This window comes from Neovison vison, chromosome 3 (genome assembly GCF_020171115.1).
Source record: "Neovison vison isolate M4711 chromosome 3, ASM_NN_V1, whole genome shotgun sequence".
Taxonomy (NCBI): domain Eukaryota; kingdom Metazoa; phylum Chordata; class Mammalia; order Carnivora; family Mustelidae; genus Neogale; species Neogale vison.
Window position 1 is genome coordinate 222,258,399 of NC_058093.1, and position 15,989 is coordinate 222,274,387.

Genomic DNA, 15,989 nt, shown 5'->3' on the forward strand with positions numbered 1-15,989 from the left:
CAGACGCTAAAGGACTGAGCCACCAGGTGCCCCAAACTCCTCCTTAAAACTACAATGGGGGATCCATGTCCTGACACATTTGTCTAAACCCACAGAATGTACACCAAGAGTGAACCCTACTGTAACCTATAGACTTTAGGTGATAATGAAGCATTAACATAGGTTCATCCATTGTATCAAGGGGGCCCCTCTGGCGGGGGGGTGTTGACGATGAGGGAGGCAATGGTCTAAGCAGGGAATGTATAGGAAGATACCCTCCTCTCTCTCTGGCTATAAGCTTTGAACAAGTGAATATGCTTGGATTCAGCATGCTAGAGCCATTTATGAGAGCTGACTCTCCTCCCAATTCCACACAGTGCTCTCACAATGGTAGGCTGAGATTGGCCCCAGTAGAAACATTTACACCATGGAAATTGGCCATTGGTAAATGCTAGACATCGGGGTGTTTAGTTTCAAAGGCCCATTTACCAGCACACCACTAGTTAGAGTGTAGCTGGTTAAAATGTAGTCTAGGTGTCACTGGAGACCATTCAAAACAGGAAAAGAGACCAAAATATCCCTATATTTGTCTTGAAAATATTAAATATGAATACCTGATATTTGTGATATCTGGCTGCACTTTCAAGAAAGGAAGGAAAACTTCAGGATATCCTAAACACAAAGGACACAAAACAAGAGCCAAGATGGGTTTGGCAGCCATGGTGGGGGAGAAAGGGAGCAGCCAAAAGATCCAGAAATGTAACTAAGGATCACAGCACCACAGCTGGGTTTGAACGCTCAGACAGAGACAAGAGACAAAGCCTTGGGACTAAGGAAGGTGGAGGTTGGAAAGAAGACCCCTGCATTAAGTCATGACCCTCAGAGAGCTGCCCCTCAGGGTAAGGGGGAAAGAAAAGCTCCACCCACTGGTCTGGAAGGGAGTCAGAAGGCCTGGTGCCAGGCTGGCTCTGGATGGATGAGAACATGTTCCCCTAAGAAGTCAAAACCCTAGATCTGTGCCTCAGGTGGGTTGAGAGCTCAAATTGGCACTGTGCCCTTGTTGCCAAAGTCTGCAATGGAGAGAATTTTTCAGAATCTCAAAGGCTGCTGCAGGAGACAGAGCAAAAATACTCCTTCTAGAGAAACACACCCACAACCTACAAACATAGAACTGCCATGAAAATCAATACATTTTTTTAAAGTTTTAAAGCAAGAGCTAAAATAACTAAACAAAAAAATTAAAAATAGAGCTACCCTATGACCTGGTAATTGCACCATTGTGTATTTACTCCAGAGACACAGATGTAATGAAAGGAAGGGCCACATGCACCCCAATGTTCATAGCAGCATTGTCCACAGTGGCCAAACTGTGGAAAGAGAAGAGATGCCCTTCAATAGACAAATGGATAAAGAAGATATGGTCCATGTATACTATGGAGTATTATGCAGCCATCAGAAAGGATGAATACCCAACTTTTGCATCAACATGGATGGGACTGGAGGAGATTATGCTGAGTGCAGAGAAAGTCAATTATCATATGGTTTCACTTACTTGTGGAACATGAGGAATAACATGGAGGACATTAGGAGAAGGAAAGGAAAATTGAAGGGGGGGGGGAATCAAAGGCAGGGTGATGAACCATGAAAGACTGTGGACTCCAAGAAACAAACTGGGGGTTTGTCCACAGGTCCACCCCTTGGGGAGGGGTGGCGAATGGGTGAGCCTGATGGTGGGTATTAAGGAGGGCATGGATTGCTTGGAGCACCGGGTATGGTACAGAAAGAGTGAATCTTGGAACACCGCATCAAAAACTAACGATGTATTTTATGGTGACTAATATAACACCATTAAAAAAAAAGAAAAAATAATAAAATAACTAAACACACACAAAATTCACTGTAACAGTCAGAGGAAGAAAAAAGAACATTCCATCACACAGACCACCTGGGAGCCTGTGGTGTGGGAGAAAGAGGCATGTTGATGATGAGCTCACAGTCAAAATTTACAAAACACTGAAGCAAACAGTCCACTGTGAGAGTCAGCGTAATGTGCAGTAACAGCACAGTCTGAAAAAGGCTAAAAGATCTCTTGGCTGCTGTGGGGCAGGTGGGTGAGAGGAGAAGCTGGAGGCAAGGAGACCAAGTTGGAGGCTGTTGCTCTGATCTAGATGAGAGATGGAGGTGGGAGATTAGAGGCAAAGGAAATGGATAAGACTGGACAATTCTAAGGGCATATGGCAATCATTCTATAGAGGAGAAAGATCTGAGGCCCAGGGTCCAAGGTTCTTTATTCCAGTGTATTCTTTCCCCATGTACAACACCCGCATATGGACAAAATGTTTCTCATCTCCCACAGTGACCAGCATTTGGAGTGGAGGTGTAAAAACATGAAATGGGGGTGCCCTCTTTCTCCCTCTCCAGGTTCAGCCATTACCTTGAACAATTCTGCTGAGAACCTCCCCAATCTGGCCCTTTGGGGACCCAGACCTGCTACAACCTCTTACCTTCTGCTCCAGCTCTTTCCTGGATGTCAGCTCTGAGTCCAACCTCTCCTCAAATTGCTGCAGACGTTTCCTGAGGAACTCGTTCTCCATCTGAGCACAGTCGAAGCGCATCTGCCATTCATCCGCTATTTAACAAAGTCAGGGGTGGGAGGAGGCAGGAGGGGAGGTTAGGTGAATGAGGGTGGTTCTCTCACACTATCTTAGCTCTTTGTACATAATTTTGCAATATAGAGTTCCTGAGGCCTGACCTTGGACTTCAGGTTAAGAAATTCTGCCTTAAGTCCAAGTTAAAATTGTTTTTTTGTTAAACAAAAAAATCAAAAACCTCTTCTAGGCAACCTGTCCTGACCACCTCTAGTTGTCCAAAATTATTGCCTGCTTACTATTCTAAGCTGTGTTGCCTTATACTGTTTAATTTCTCTATAAGCATACACATACTTTTCTTTTTCGAAGGGAATTCCACAACCATCTATTCTGGAGAGCTATTTCAGTCATTTGTAGATTCTCAACACCCTCTAGAAGCATCCACAACACACAGAAGTTTCCCCCATACATGTTGATACAAGTTCACCAATTGGAATCATCTTTCTGGCCAACCACATTGGGTGACAGTATGTAAGCAACAACTACTGGTTAAATTAATTAACAAATAAATCAATGAACAGTAATTAAAAGGTAATGAATAAGGGGCAATGAATGTATAGCAACAGAGACATTGGTCCTAAGATATCTCTATGAGATAAGAGAACAATCCCTTGATTCAGTAAAAGTCTTTTTTTTTAAAAAATCACTTGCTGGTATGATGAAAACTACTTGAATAGAAGGGGCTAGACCAAGGTTATGGTGTCTTTAGATTATCTGAGTAATAGAATAATTCCCTTAAAGTAATGGAACTATGGGAAACATTCTACATGTGGACAGCTGAAGATAGTGACCATCCACTTCATTCATCCATCCATCCATCCATCCATCCAACCATCTTTCCATCCATCCATCCATAAATACATCTAACCATCCATCCATCCATCCAACCATCTTTCCATCCATCCATCCATAAATACATCTAACCATCCATCTATACATACATACATACATACATAATTTATCCATCCATCCATCCATACATACATACATACATACATCATACATTGTTCCTTCTACCACGCACTGAGATGCTCACTGAGTGCACTGCTGCACACAAGGCACAAGGGATAATGAAACAAATAAGAAACCACACTATCTTCCAGCAGAATCTAGTACAGGAGACAAACATCAAAAAGACAACTACAACCTAGCATGATCAGATCTCTCATAAGGGAAGCTTATAGAAATCCAGAAGAGAATTCAAACTTACAAAAACAGCAAACCATTTTGTTCATGATTGTGTCTGAGGGATTTACTACAATGCCTAGCATATCATAAATACTTCATAACTTTCACTGGATGGATGGATGGATGGATGGATGGATACACAGATGGATGGAAGGATGGATGGATGGACAGGTGGACACATGGATGGATGGAAGGATGGATGGAAGGGTACATGGATGTATGGATGATGGATACATGGATGAATGGAAGGATGGATGGACGGATGAGTGGGTACATGGATGGATGGAAGGAAGGATGGGTGAATGCTCAGAAAGATGGTAGGACTGAAGTCTTAAAGGAGGTGACTCCAATAGGGATTCCCACATAATGAACTCAAATAGGATGATAAAATTATAAGGAGTTCGAGCTTGATCAGTTTTCCACCAAGGTAAATAATACCATGGCAGAAAAAGAATCCTGTCTCCCCACCAGGGGAAAAACAAAACAAAACAAAACAAAACTCAAATAACAAGCATCTGCGAAAGGAAGAGAAAGCAGAAAGCATTTGTGCAGCCTTACTCGTACTCTGCGTTATGATGTACCACAGAGCGAGTGGTAGGCATGGTCAGCACAAGCAGATGAGGAAATGGTTCTCCATGCCTCAAAGCTGATTTCCACCTCTAGCATCCCTCCCGGGGGTGGGGTATGGGAGAGGCATTCTTAATCCATACATATAACTCAACCCTTCATTATCCACTTTTCCTAGATTTATGACTTCCCCATGTCTACCACAAATTTCTGGAGTGCGGGGCCCAACTAAAATCCTTCTGTCACCCCCTCCCCCTGGTGGCCTATCCAGTGCTGTCCGCACACCATAAAAGGTCCTCTCCAAACACTTCACCACGCCTGGTGGAAAAACAGCCATGTTTTCAATAATTGATACTCTGGCTTGAGCCATTGAGGAGATTGTCGTGGACTTGCTGGGGTGTGATTAAAATGTTTTATGGCTCCTTTCAACTTTCCTATATTTTAGAAATTTTCTGTAATGAGTATGTATTGCTTTCATAATGAAAAACAAAATATTTGTGGATTTGGCTTCCTGGAATGAGCATCCAGGGCTGAGAGCCTATATAGCATTGTGACTAATACGCTCATGGGCTAAGCACACCTCCCCCTCCCTTTCAGCTCCCAGATCTTCCCAGAGAGAAACAAACTGGGCCATCAATCACAGTCAGGATGAAACTGGGGCCCATGCTCTCCTGGGGAACTGTGCTGTCCCACCCCATGGGGTGTGGATGAACCCATTTCCCACTTGCTGCTTGTACCCTCCTTCACTGGGTGCCACGTCCCAGAGAATCCCAAGCTCCCCTGGTAAATGCCAGCCCTGGGGTTAGCCAGGATGAGAGGAAGCCAGAGCAGAGTGAAAAGCAAATGCACTTTGCCTCTTCACCGCCTCATGACCCCTGTTCCTCTGAGTGTCCCTGACGTTTCTAGGGCACGAATCCCCTGGGGGCATTAAAGGGATGATGTCAAGTTTTTTTAAAAGTTGACAGATGCTCTGGGCGTTCTTCTCACCTGACTCATTTAGAATGGGAAGAGGAGTTGACAGAGATGTCACTGTGCCTCTCGAAACATAAGACGTGGGTTTTGGGGTAACTGCATGAGCCAGGCATTAAGCAAAAAACCTGGCTCTGTGGAGCACACCTGTCGCTGAGTGATTCAGGGGACTTGTCTTCTCTCCAGTACCCCCTGAGTACCTAACACCGCTTTTAAGTGGGGACAGGAGTAGTTTCTTCTCCAGAGTTTACGAACACAGATAACGACCCCACTATTAGTAACATCAGCCATTAAGAGTAAGGTAGCCATGGGCGCCTGGGTGGCTCAGTGGGTTAAAGCCGCTGCCTTCGGCTCAGGTCATGATCTCAGGGTCCTGGGATCGAGTCCCGCATCGGGCTCTCTGCTCAGCAGGGAGCCTGCTTCCCTCTCTCTCTCTCTCTGCCTGCCTCTCTGTCTACTTGTGATCTCTGTCTGTCAAATAAACAAATAAAATCTTTAAAAAAAAAAAAAAGAGTAAGGTAGCCATGAACGTGGCTGAACGATTTCCATCTATCACCTCTGACGACATCCATTCAAAGGTAAGCAAACTGAGAAGCACATTTCTTGCCCCAAAGCCACCTACCTGGTAAGGGACAGAGTCTAGGTTCCAACCCAGCGACGCAATTTCATTGACTCCACTTCTAAAGACTGAAATACCTTGCTCAAAATTTATATGAAAAATATTCTTGTAATTCTAAAGGTGCTTTGCCATAGAGCCATTTTTTTTTAACATTTTTAGTTTCTTACTGAAATGTACACGTCATGTTGATAATTTGCTATTTGGGCTATTGTTGGGTTCTCTGCCTCATGTCTGCTCTAGACCGGAAGTTCCGGGAGGGCTGGGCTGTGTCAGCCCTAAAGCAATGTTTTGAGCATAGTCAGTGCTCAGTGTGTATGAATGAATGAATGAATGAATAAATGAAACAAAAAGGTGGCATTTTCCACCCAAGCCTGTCCGCAGGAGTCCCCGGTCTGCTCACCTCCTCTAGTGTGGCTCCTTTCCAAGTCATTCAACTGAATTTTCTGCTGGGCTTCTTCCAACTGCTTCTGCACTTCCCCCAAATTCTTCTGGACTTGCTCATACTTGCTCTGGAAGAAAGACCTCAATGTATCAAACTGGAGCTCGACAGAGTCTGGGCCTGGCCGTTTCCCTCCGTGATACCCCCATATCCAGGGACTGTCTGGGCTCTGCACTGTGCTCATTCAGGGCACCTCCAAGGCCAAGCATTAGGAAGACCCAAGTGTCCTCCAGGACCTTGAACATGGGAGTCTGCAAGCCAGTGTACCTTGTGCAGGCTTACCGCTCTCACACGCAGGCAGATGGCAAAGGGGGCAGGCCCAACCACTCCCAGCCACCGTGCATGGCCACAACCACACCCTCTGACAGCTCCCAGGGACTATTCACCTTCAGCTCCTGGACCTCCCGGCAAGCGTGCAGCCGCTCTGCCCGCTCGCTCTCCAGCACCTGGCAGGCCACGTCCCCTTTGAAGTGTTCATCAGCGAGCTCTGTGGTCAAGTCAGCAATCTGGAATGGGGAGGGTTACAACAGGGTCACTCGTGGGAGGAGGGCCACCAACCCTTCTCCCCCCAGGCACCCTCCACAGGACCCCCCGGGGATAAATCACCAGCTCTCTGTGCCATGAGATGGTTAAGAGCGTGGATGTCAAAATTGTATTGGTCTTAAAATAGAACTGCCCTATGACCCAGCAATTGCACTACTGGGTATTTACCCTAAAGATACAAACGTAGTGATCCAAAGGGGCACATGCACCCGAATGTTTATAGCAGCAATGTCCACAATAGCCAAACTATGGAAAGAACCTAGATGTCCATCAACAGATGAATGGATCAAGAAGATGTGGTATATATACACAATGGAATACTATGCAGCCATCAAAAGAAATGAAATCTTGCCATTTGCGACAACATGGATGGAACTAGAGCGTATCATGCTTAGCGAAATAAGTCAAGCGGAGAAAGACAACTATCATATGATCTCCCTGATATGAGGAAGTGGTGATGCAACATGAGGGCTTAAGTGGGTAGGAGAAGAATCAATGAAACAAGATGGGATAGGGAGGGAGACAAACCATAAGTGACTCTTAATCTCACGAAACAAACTGTAGGTTGCTGGGGGGAGGGGGGTTGGGAGAAGGGGGGTGGGGTTATGGACATTGGGGAGGGTATGTGCTTTGGTGAGTGCTGTGAAGTGTGTAAACCTGGTGATTCACAGACCTGTACCCCTGGGGATAAAAATATATGTTTATAAACAATAAAAAATTTTTTAAAAATTGTATTGGTCTTGATGAGTGAGAATTCTTGGCCCAACACTCACCAGCATTGTGACCATGAACCAGGCAGGATGCCCACCCAAATCCCAGTTTTCTCAACTTTACAGGGTGGGAGATAACTTATAGAATCATTTTGAGAATTAAAGGAGATCATCCACATAAAGCTTAGCACAGGGCTGGCATATAGTAAGGGCCCAATTTAAAAAGTTGTTTTAGCAGAAAATCTCCTTACCCATCCTTCAGTGGACAGAAGCTGGACAGACCAACAGGCTCCCCTCAGTAAGACTCACAGGTGTCTACCACATAGGAAAGCACTAAGCTACAAAACCTCTCTTTGGGGACGCCTTGGGGGCTCAATCACTTAAGCCTTTGCCTTTAGCTCAGGTCATGATCCTGGAGTCCAGGATCCAGTCTCACACTGGGCTCCCTGTTCAACAAGGAGTCTGCTTCTCCCTCTACCCCTTCCCACTGCTCATGTGTTGCATGCACACTCTCTCTCAAATAATGAAAGAAAGAAAAGAAAACCTCTTTATGGCTCCCCTCTACCAGGGAATGGCCATTCCCTGTTGTGTGTTCCCCACCCATTTATTCCAGGTGCATTTCTGCTACAATTACTGATTAAATTAGCTATTACATACACCTAAAAAAATATGACCAGGCAAGGCATTTCCATGAAAATTAGGAGGAATGCATTGGAAGAAATGAATGCATGAGAGCTGCTTCTTAAAATGCTTTAAATTCTAACTCAAACATCTACTTTTTCAAATAGTTGCAGGTGTGAAAACTACAAGAAAAAAAATTAATAAATTAGGTTTCTGCCAGTGAACTCCTTCACCATTTGCTCTGCCCTAATGAAATCAAAAGGAGAAATCACATAGTCACATGTTCGGTCTAAGAAAGGAAGAAGTGGGTCGTGAGTCAGGTGCTCACACTCTACAGGCTGTGGTCCTACCTCAGAAATACAGTGAATTAAGGCAGTCCTGTTTCAAGGCAGAAACATAAAAACACTTATATTTTAATGAATTCCCACTTGCACCGACGTTTTTCCCATCAACGACCAACTACAGATGCCAGATGGGTCAAGACTTCTGTGCTATTATTGTCCCAAAGTGCAGCCTTCCAGGTTCAAGGATATGCCAAAGGAATGAGGAGAGAAATGGTTATAAGTGGAGTGTTTATGATGAAAAGGCTCAGAAATGACCTTACACAGAAGGGTCGTTCGGGAAATGGAGACTCCCTCCATGGAGCACAGTGGTTAAAAGACAGGGAAAGAAAAGGAAAAGAAGAAGGAAGAGGAGGAGGAGGAAGAGGAGAAGAGGGAGGAGGAGGAGGGGGAGGAGAGGGAGGAGGAGGAAGGTACAAGGTTCAAGTCCAGACACAGCAACTAACATATTATGTGACCTTGGACGAACGTCTTCCTCTCTGGGGCTGTGGTCGGCTGAGCAGTAAAATGCATTGCATTGGGGAAGTCTATGGTCCTTCTTGCTTCCCATCTGATGCCATAAATGTTGTACATGAAGATGTCTAAACACTTCCTTCTCGCATAAGACCCAGTGCGTGGCACCAAGAAATGACTATGGGCTATTGTCACAGACAATAGTGGTCCTTCAGCACGGAAGCCAGCTGCCACCCCAGCCAGTTCCCATCAATGCCATCAGCTCACAGGTGGCCTCAAAAATCATTCCTCTGCCCCACGGAGGAGGAGGATGAAGATCTATACATTTTGACTTGGAAAAAAAAATAAGTCCCCAAGATATATTGCCAACAGTGGAGAGTGGGGTAGGCGTGGGGGGAAGGAGAAAAGCAAAGTTGCAGAACAGAATGTCTGGCATGTTCCCGTTTTTGTTCTGTTTGTACTTGCACCGTTATCAAGGATTTCTTCTTTCCCCCTAGAAGGGTGGGCTCACTGGGGACTCCTCTATTTCCTTGTAATGCATTTCTCCACTGTTGATTTTTTAACCACTTTTGTAAGCAGCAAAACACAAAACCAAATAAACTATCTTTTTAAAAATAGTCCCCGAAAACTGAGCTACAAAAACAAGGATTGCTGCTCCAGAACATTCTAGGCCTCCCATCTTTTTTCCCCCTCCTCCAACCCATGGGCTTCCCATCTTGGTGACCACACCAGTGTGGGCTTAGACTGAAATGTGTATTTCAATGGAAACGGGGAAGAAGGAGGCTTAGGGGGAGCATTTTCCAAAGTCACATAGCAAGTGAGTGACAGAGCTGGGACTGAGCCGAGATGAGTCCTGTCGCAAGCCAGGGGCTCTCCCAGGGCAGAGCTCTCCTGGCTGTCTCTGGGGTGGGGCTTCCTGTTGCTGTTCCTTACACTGGTATCTTTAATGTGTTCTGCACATTTGCAGTCCCCTGGGGGTGGTCCCCTGGGGTGGTCGTTAGAATGGAGATCCCCGTCTAGGATTCCCAGAATGCCCACACCACCGCAATCTTTGGTGGGACCCAGGGATCTGGACTTCAACACGTTTCATGGTTATGCTTAAAGGCAACCAAGTTTAAGAATTACAGCCTTAGAAATTGCCAGAATCTCTTCCTAATCTTGGCTTCACGCTTGGCTTTAGACAAGTTACACTGGCTTACGTACAAGGACACAGCAACACTGGCCCTAGAGGAATGATCATTTGCAGTGAGCACTGAATATGGGCTGGAGCAACCTGGGAATGCCCCAGATCGTGCCCTAATGCCCTGACCCGCATCCCTGCAATCAGCATTGATCCCAAACACCAGGATTGTGTTCTCCCCACCTTAGCCAATTAGTGTGAAATTTAATTTGTTCTAATCAGCCTGAGCAAAGGGAGCACAAAATTAATTTAAGGCATTAATTTTGAGTTCTACACAACCCAAGTCTAGAGCCCAAAGGACAATTAATGCTTTCAAATTAGGGACATGACAGACGCTTTTCACAGAGACAAGTAGCCCCCGACCTTCCCCTGTCCCCACCAAACCCTCTCCCTTCCTACATTTTGGGGCCCAAGGGCTTTATCCATAGAGGTGAGTTTTGGGCACCATGCCCAGAGCTATTAGGCAAATATAAAATGAAAACCAATTTAACGAGAGGAGAGCCTGGTTGGCAAACCCAGAAGGATCCTTGCAGATTACTCAAGGACCAATTAACTAGAAATTATTCTGAAAACCTCCCTGGATCCACCATTTAAGCCAAATCATCAGAAACTCTCTTTCTCCTTGGGGACAATGACTCCAAAGGTCTATCAAAGAGAAGGGGACAGAAATGAATGAATTCGCAGTATATTTTACACAGAGTCAAATAGAAATAGTATCTATCCCTCTCACTGGCATCATTTGCAGTTTGAGAGAAACAGTGGGTAACCATAAATGTTGATGGACATTAAATGCTAAGCACACACGGGACCCTTTGGGCTGTCACTGTCCCTTGTCATTCATTATGTGAGCACCAACTGTATGGTGAAGGCTCTGCCTTCACGGATCCGCCTGCCAAGCTGGGGCGATAAAACCACATGTAGAACACCCACGTGTCTTAACCCAACCTTGTCCTTGGCTCTCATATTCAAGAGCTCTCAAAACTCCTCAAATGATCTTATCTATAGAGAGCAAGCGGTGGCCTTTCACTGTCTTCCCAGTACGTTTCAATTTAAAGAAAACAATTGGTTCATTACAAGCCCTTATGGCAGAAAAAGCTCATGCTCACTGAATGCTGGGAGAGACATTTCTGTCATTCCCTGTTCACAGAACAGAAAACTGAGGCATTGAGTCACGAACTGATTTTTTCAAGGTCATGGCTGTTAGGTCCCACAGGGAGTCCAGCCTGAATCCCAGGTGCTGAGTCATATTTACAGCACCTCCCTGTCCCCACATCCACCATCTGACTCAAGGTCCCACACCCACTGGGGTCAGCAGTGCTCCTGGAGAAGACCTGGAAGGAGTGGGTGGGGGAGGGGGAGTGATGCAACCAGCTAAGGTGGGGCTCAAAGGCAAGATCAACCACGATTGAGGGACATGCCCAAAAAGAAAGCTTTATGCACCCCTGGTGGAAGAGAAGCCCCATCCCTGCCAACCTGGGTGATTAAGAGAGAAAATGGAAAATAAAATCAGAAAAAGGGGGGGAGGGGTTAATGAATAGGGAAAGGTTCTGTCCAGCCGCAGAGCTGGCTGGCTGGGGTGCTGTTTGCTTGTCAAGGAGATTAAAGCCATGGTTTCAATCGCATGGTGTCTGCCCTCAGAGCTGCCTCAGTCATTAGGGGACCTTCAGAACAATTCTCTAGCTTAGTGGCGGCCTCCAAGGTTCCCCAGGGACTCACTCTGGGCACCAGGTCCAACACCTCTCTGTGTATTTCTCTCCCCAGCTGGACGGACCTACCTTAATCATCGTCACTACTCTGAGAGTGCTCACCCGGGGCCCGGCACAAGGTAACCCTCAGAACCTTCCAGGAACCAGGGAGAGGTAGGTGCTGACGTCTCCGCGTTCCAGATGAGGACCTGAGGCGCCAGGGTACAAGACACTCGCCTGAGGACGCCCGGCCAGCCAGCAGCAGGGCTGGATGTGAATCAAGGCAGCCTGGCTCCAGGACCTTCTCTCCTAGACACACTGTCAAACTGCTTATTGGGGGCTCAAAGAATGACTAATAATGTATGCAGGAGCCAAGGAGCAAGGGAGGGACCCACAGACTCCAGCGTGTCGGTGGGCATGTCAGTGGGCATGTCGGTAGGAACGGGCTAAGGGGCCACACTGACAACACTCTGACACAGGCAAGGCGGTATCATGCATCAGAGCAGGACACATGGGGTGACACATCATCGACAGGCCTTGTGGGGAGAGGGTCTTCCATGAGCTTTGGAAGAGGTCTTCAAAGTGCCATAGCACCACCCCCCTAATGAGGAAATAACCCCTGGGATGCTGTCCCCCACACATCCCATCTTGAAGATGTGTTTTGGTCCAGCCCTCCCCTTCAGGATGGCATGTAAAACTCTAACAAGATTCTCCCAGCTCCTGTGATCTGGGCCATATTCAGGAACCGACCCCATTCCATAGCCTCCCTGTGGGCATGAGACCCTCCCACCACCAGGACTGTAGGGCTTGGCTGGAAGGAGGAGCCACTCCCTGACCCGATTCCCAGTTGGAGGAGCTGCTCCTCCTCTCTCGCTGCCTGTTTGGAGTCAGCCAGACCCAAGGTCAGAGCCCAGCTCTGCTACTCACTAGCTGTGTGATATTGGACAAATCACTTTCCCTCTCTGGTCCTCACTGTCCCCTTCTAGAACACAGGAATACTAATCACACCTTCTTTGTACTTTGTTGGGAAGGTAGAATGAGACAAAACAAGTAAAGGATGGGTCACAGAACCTGGCACAGACACACTGTTCATTAAGTTACTTTAATTACTCAATCCAACAATATTTCATTCATTTACTCCATTGGCATTGAATGCTTTGAGGGGTATAAAAAGAGCTAAGATGTAATCACATATGTGTTAGCGGTGGTGGTGATAGGTGAAGACAGGTATGTACAACGGGCAACGAGGGCCCAAAGCCACCTGCCCCTCATCCACCTTCTGCTCCTGGACCTGACCTTAACTCGTCCAGTTCCCGAGGTTTTCATCTGTATTACAAAGTAGGTAGAGAAAACAAGATGGCCCCCATCTGGGCTAAGGCACTCGGAATATTCCAGCTGTGCACTCCTCTGTGGGGTCTCAACCAAGCCCCCCGTGATCATTCATGACTATGCCCAGACTTTGGCCAGAGGACCTCTGCAGCCAGCTTTCTGCTGGAAGGACACTCTCCCCAGCATGTCCCAGTAGTTCAGGTTCAAGAGACTCTAATATCCCAAGGTACCCAGGCTTTCTTACTCTCCTGGGAATGACAGGCCTACCACATCCAGTCCCCAGAGCACAGAGGTGTAGCAGAGCACCAGGAGTCAGAAGACTTGATACACGATCTAGACTGTCACCACATGAGCACATGGCCCCTCGCAAGTCTTTCCCCTTCCCTCCTAGAGATTATCTTCTGCTGGCCACGCTCGTGACTAGCCAGCACCAGCTCCCCAGCTCTTTGCAAATACACTTTCTTGAACCTAAACCAAATCCTGGTGTATGCCGGTGGATTCTTTCTCGGCTATTCCTTACCAAAAAGCGAAACTTCTCAAGCTGACGAGACTAGACATGCAGAGTGCACAGACCTGTCTTTGGCTATAAATAAAGTCTTCAGGAAAACCCAGAAGATATTCCAGAGAAGGAAGAAAACACCCCATTCTCATTTTTCTCCATGTGCTCCCACAGCCTTATAGGAAATCCCTAAAAGAAGAGAGACCTGCTTTCGGGTGAAAATAAAAAACCCCACTTGGCATCCAGGCAGAATTTTTTGCACGCTTGAGGAATATTTATAGCTTGCTTCCTGGAGGCGTCTCATCTCCTCTTCGGCTCCTTCGCAAATGAAGCACTTAAATCATTTTGCAATAATGTTGTCTTTTTAATAAGCCTAGTCAAATGGAGTTTCCACTGATGAGACACACCATGTTTTAGCAACATTTCTGTCAATTGTTTCCCCCCTCTTACAGAGACAAGCGGGTGGGGTGCAGAGGCCATGAACGGGGCCAGGGGTATCTTCGGGATACGTGGCCCAAAGGACTGTCTGCCTCCCAACGATCAACAGAAACTCTTCTAAGACAGTAGAACCACAGGAAAGGAAGTGCCTTCCACCCATTCCTTCAAGTGTGGTCCACAGACTGGCAGGTTCCGCATCACCTGACAGCACATGCGAAATTCCGAACCTCCAGAGCCTCCCCACACCTGCTGACTCAGAATTGCTAGGGCTGCAGAGCAACATACTATATCCTAACACATCCTCCAGAGCAACGTACTATATCCTAACACATCCTCCAGGGGATTTCAATACTTTGGAGTATGAGAACCACTGCTTTCACATGGCATGACTCTGCATCAGATTCATCTTGGGGCTTGTTACAAAGAAGCAGTGAAGGTCGCCCATCCCCGAAGATTCCCTCCTGGGTCAAAGCTTCGGGAGATGGCATGGGAAATCTGCAATGTACACAGCTCCCCAGGTGATTTGGATGCTCTGTAAAGTATAAAAGCAACTGGTTAAAAAAAATCATAGTAGCTTTTTGGCGGAGGGGAAAGAATGAAAGACCTTTCTTCAAATAAAATCTCACCTGGGCCCCAGTATGCTACATATCACCAAATCTCAGCTGCCTCTGATGATAAGATGCACCATTATGGAACATAAGAAAAGAAAGTGCTGCCAATTTTTAGTGCAAGATGCCAGTGATTGTCAAGATGCATCATAATTACAGAGACACAGAAAGGTGGAAAATAGCATGCATCTGGAAATCAGTAAAATACAGAATGAAACCAAAGAAGTGTATCTATTGCCAATGATACAGGTTTGGGAGTTCTGGAGTCCTTTGACCTCTTCTTAGTGCTTTGGCAGGTCTCTTCAGAGACTAAAAACTTCAGAAAATAAATCTTCTGATTATTGCATCCAGAAGGGCTAGCCACAGAGCAGAGGAAGAGATCTATGCCATGTACATCCAACAACTGAACTTATATCCACAGTATATAAAGAGTTGCTACAAATCAATAAGGAAACTAGTAGATAATGGCCAAAAGTCTTGAAAGACCACTCTGCCAAAGAGGGTAACAAATTTTCAAACACATGTGAAAGGGCACAAATTAAAAATCATGACGTGGGATTCCTGCACGCCAACAAAACCACTAAATGAAAAGGACAATACCATGTGCTGGTCAGAGTGCAGGGCAACTGGAATGCTCACCCACTGCCATGGGAGAGCCAACTGGAATATACAATTAAGCAAACTGTGTCAATTAAAACCCAATATAGAAAGAACTCAAAAACTAGCAATTCCATTCTGAGTGCATTCCTAACAGAAAGTGCATGATACGTGCACCAAAACACATGTGGAAGGATGTTTACAGCAGGCTTATTCATGACAGCCCAAAGCTGGAAACAACCAAATGCTCATTTATAAGAGAATGAGAGAATGAATCAATAATGCTCTATACACAAGGTGTACTATACAGCAGTGACAATGAATAGGCCCCAACCATCCACAACTCGGATGATTGTCACAAACACTGTCACATGAAAGAAACCACACAAACACAACCACACACATTTGACTGTATCTAGGAAAAGTTCAAAACTAGGAGAAAAAAAAACCCACCTAATCTATATTGCTAGAAGTCTGTTTAGTGGTTACCCTTGCAGCGCAGTGACTTAAAGGGCTATGGGGGTATTTTGGAAGGAGCCAGGAACGTCCTATGTCTCCATACAGGTGTTGATTGCT

General features: G+C 46.1%; 1 protein-coding gene across 1 annotated transcript in view; it reads right to left on the reverse strand.

The window, feature by feature from the left end:
• MYO18B (myosin XVIIIB) overlaps positions 1–15,989 on the reverse strand; it is a 237,265-nt gene that overhangs the window by 119,248 nt on the left and 102,028 nt on the right. The window contains exons 25-27 of the mRNA XM_044244039.1: positions 6,796–6,915; positions 6,371–6,479; positions 2,484–2,608 (exon numbers count right to left, since the gene is read on the reverse strand). Coding sequence (XP_044099974.1) covers positions 2,484–2,608; positions 6,371–6,479; positions 6,796–6,915 — 354 coding nt within the window. The remainder of the gene's footprint in view (positions 1–2,483; positions 2,609–6,370; positions 6,480–6,795; positions 6,916–15,989) is intronic.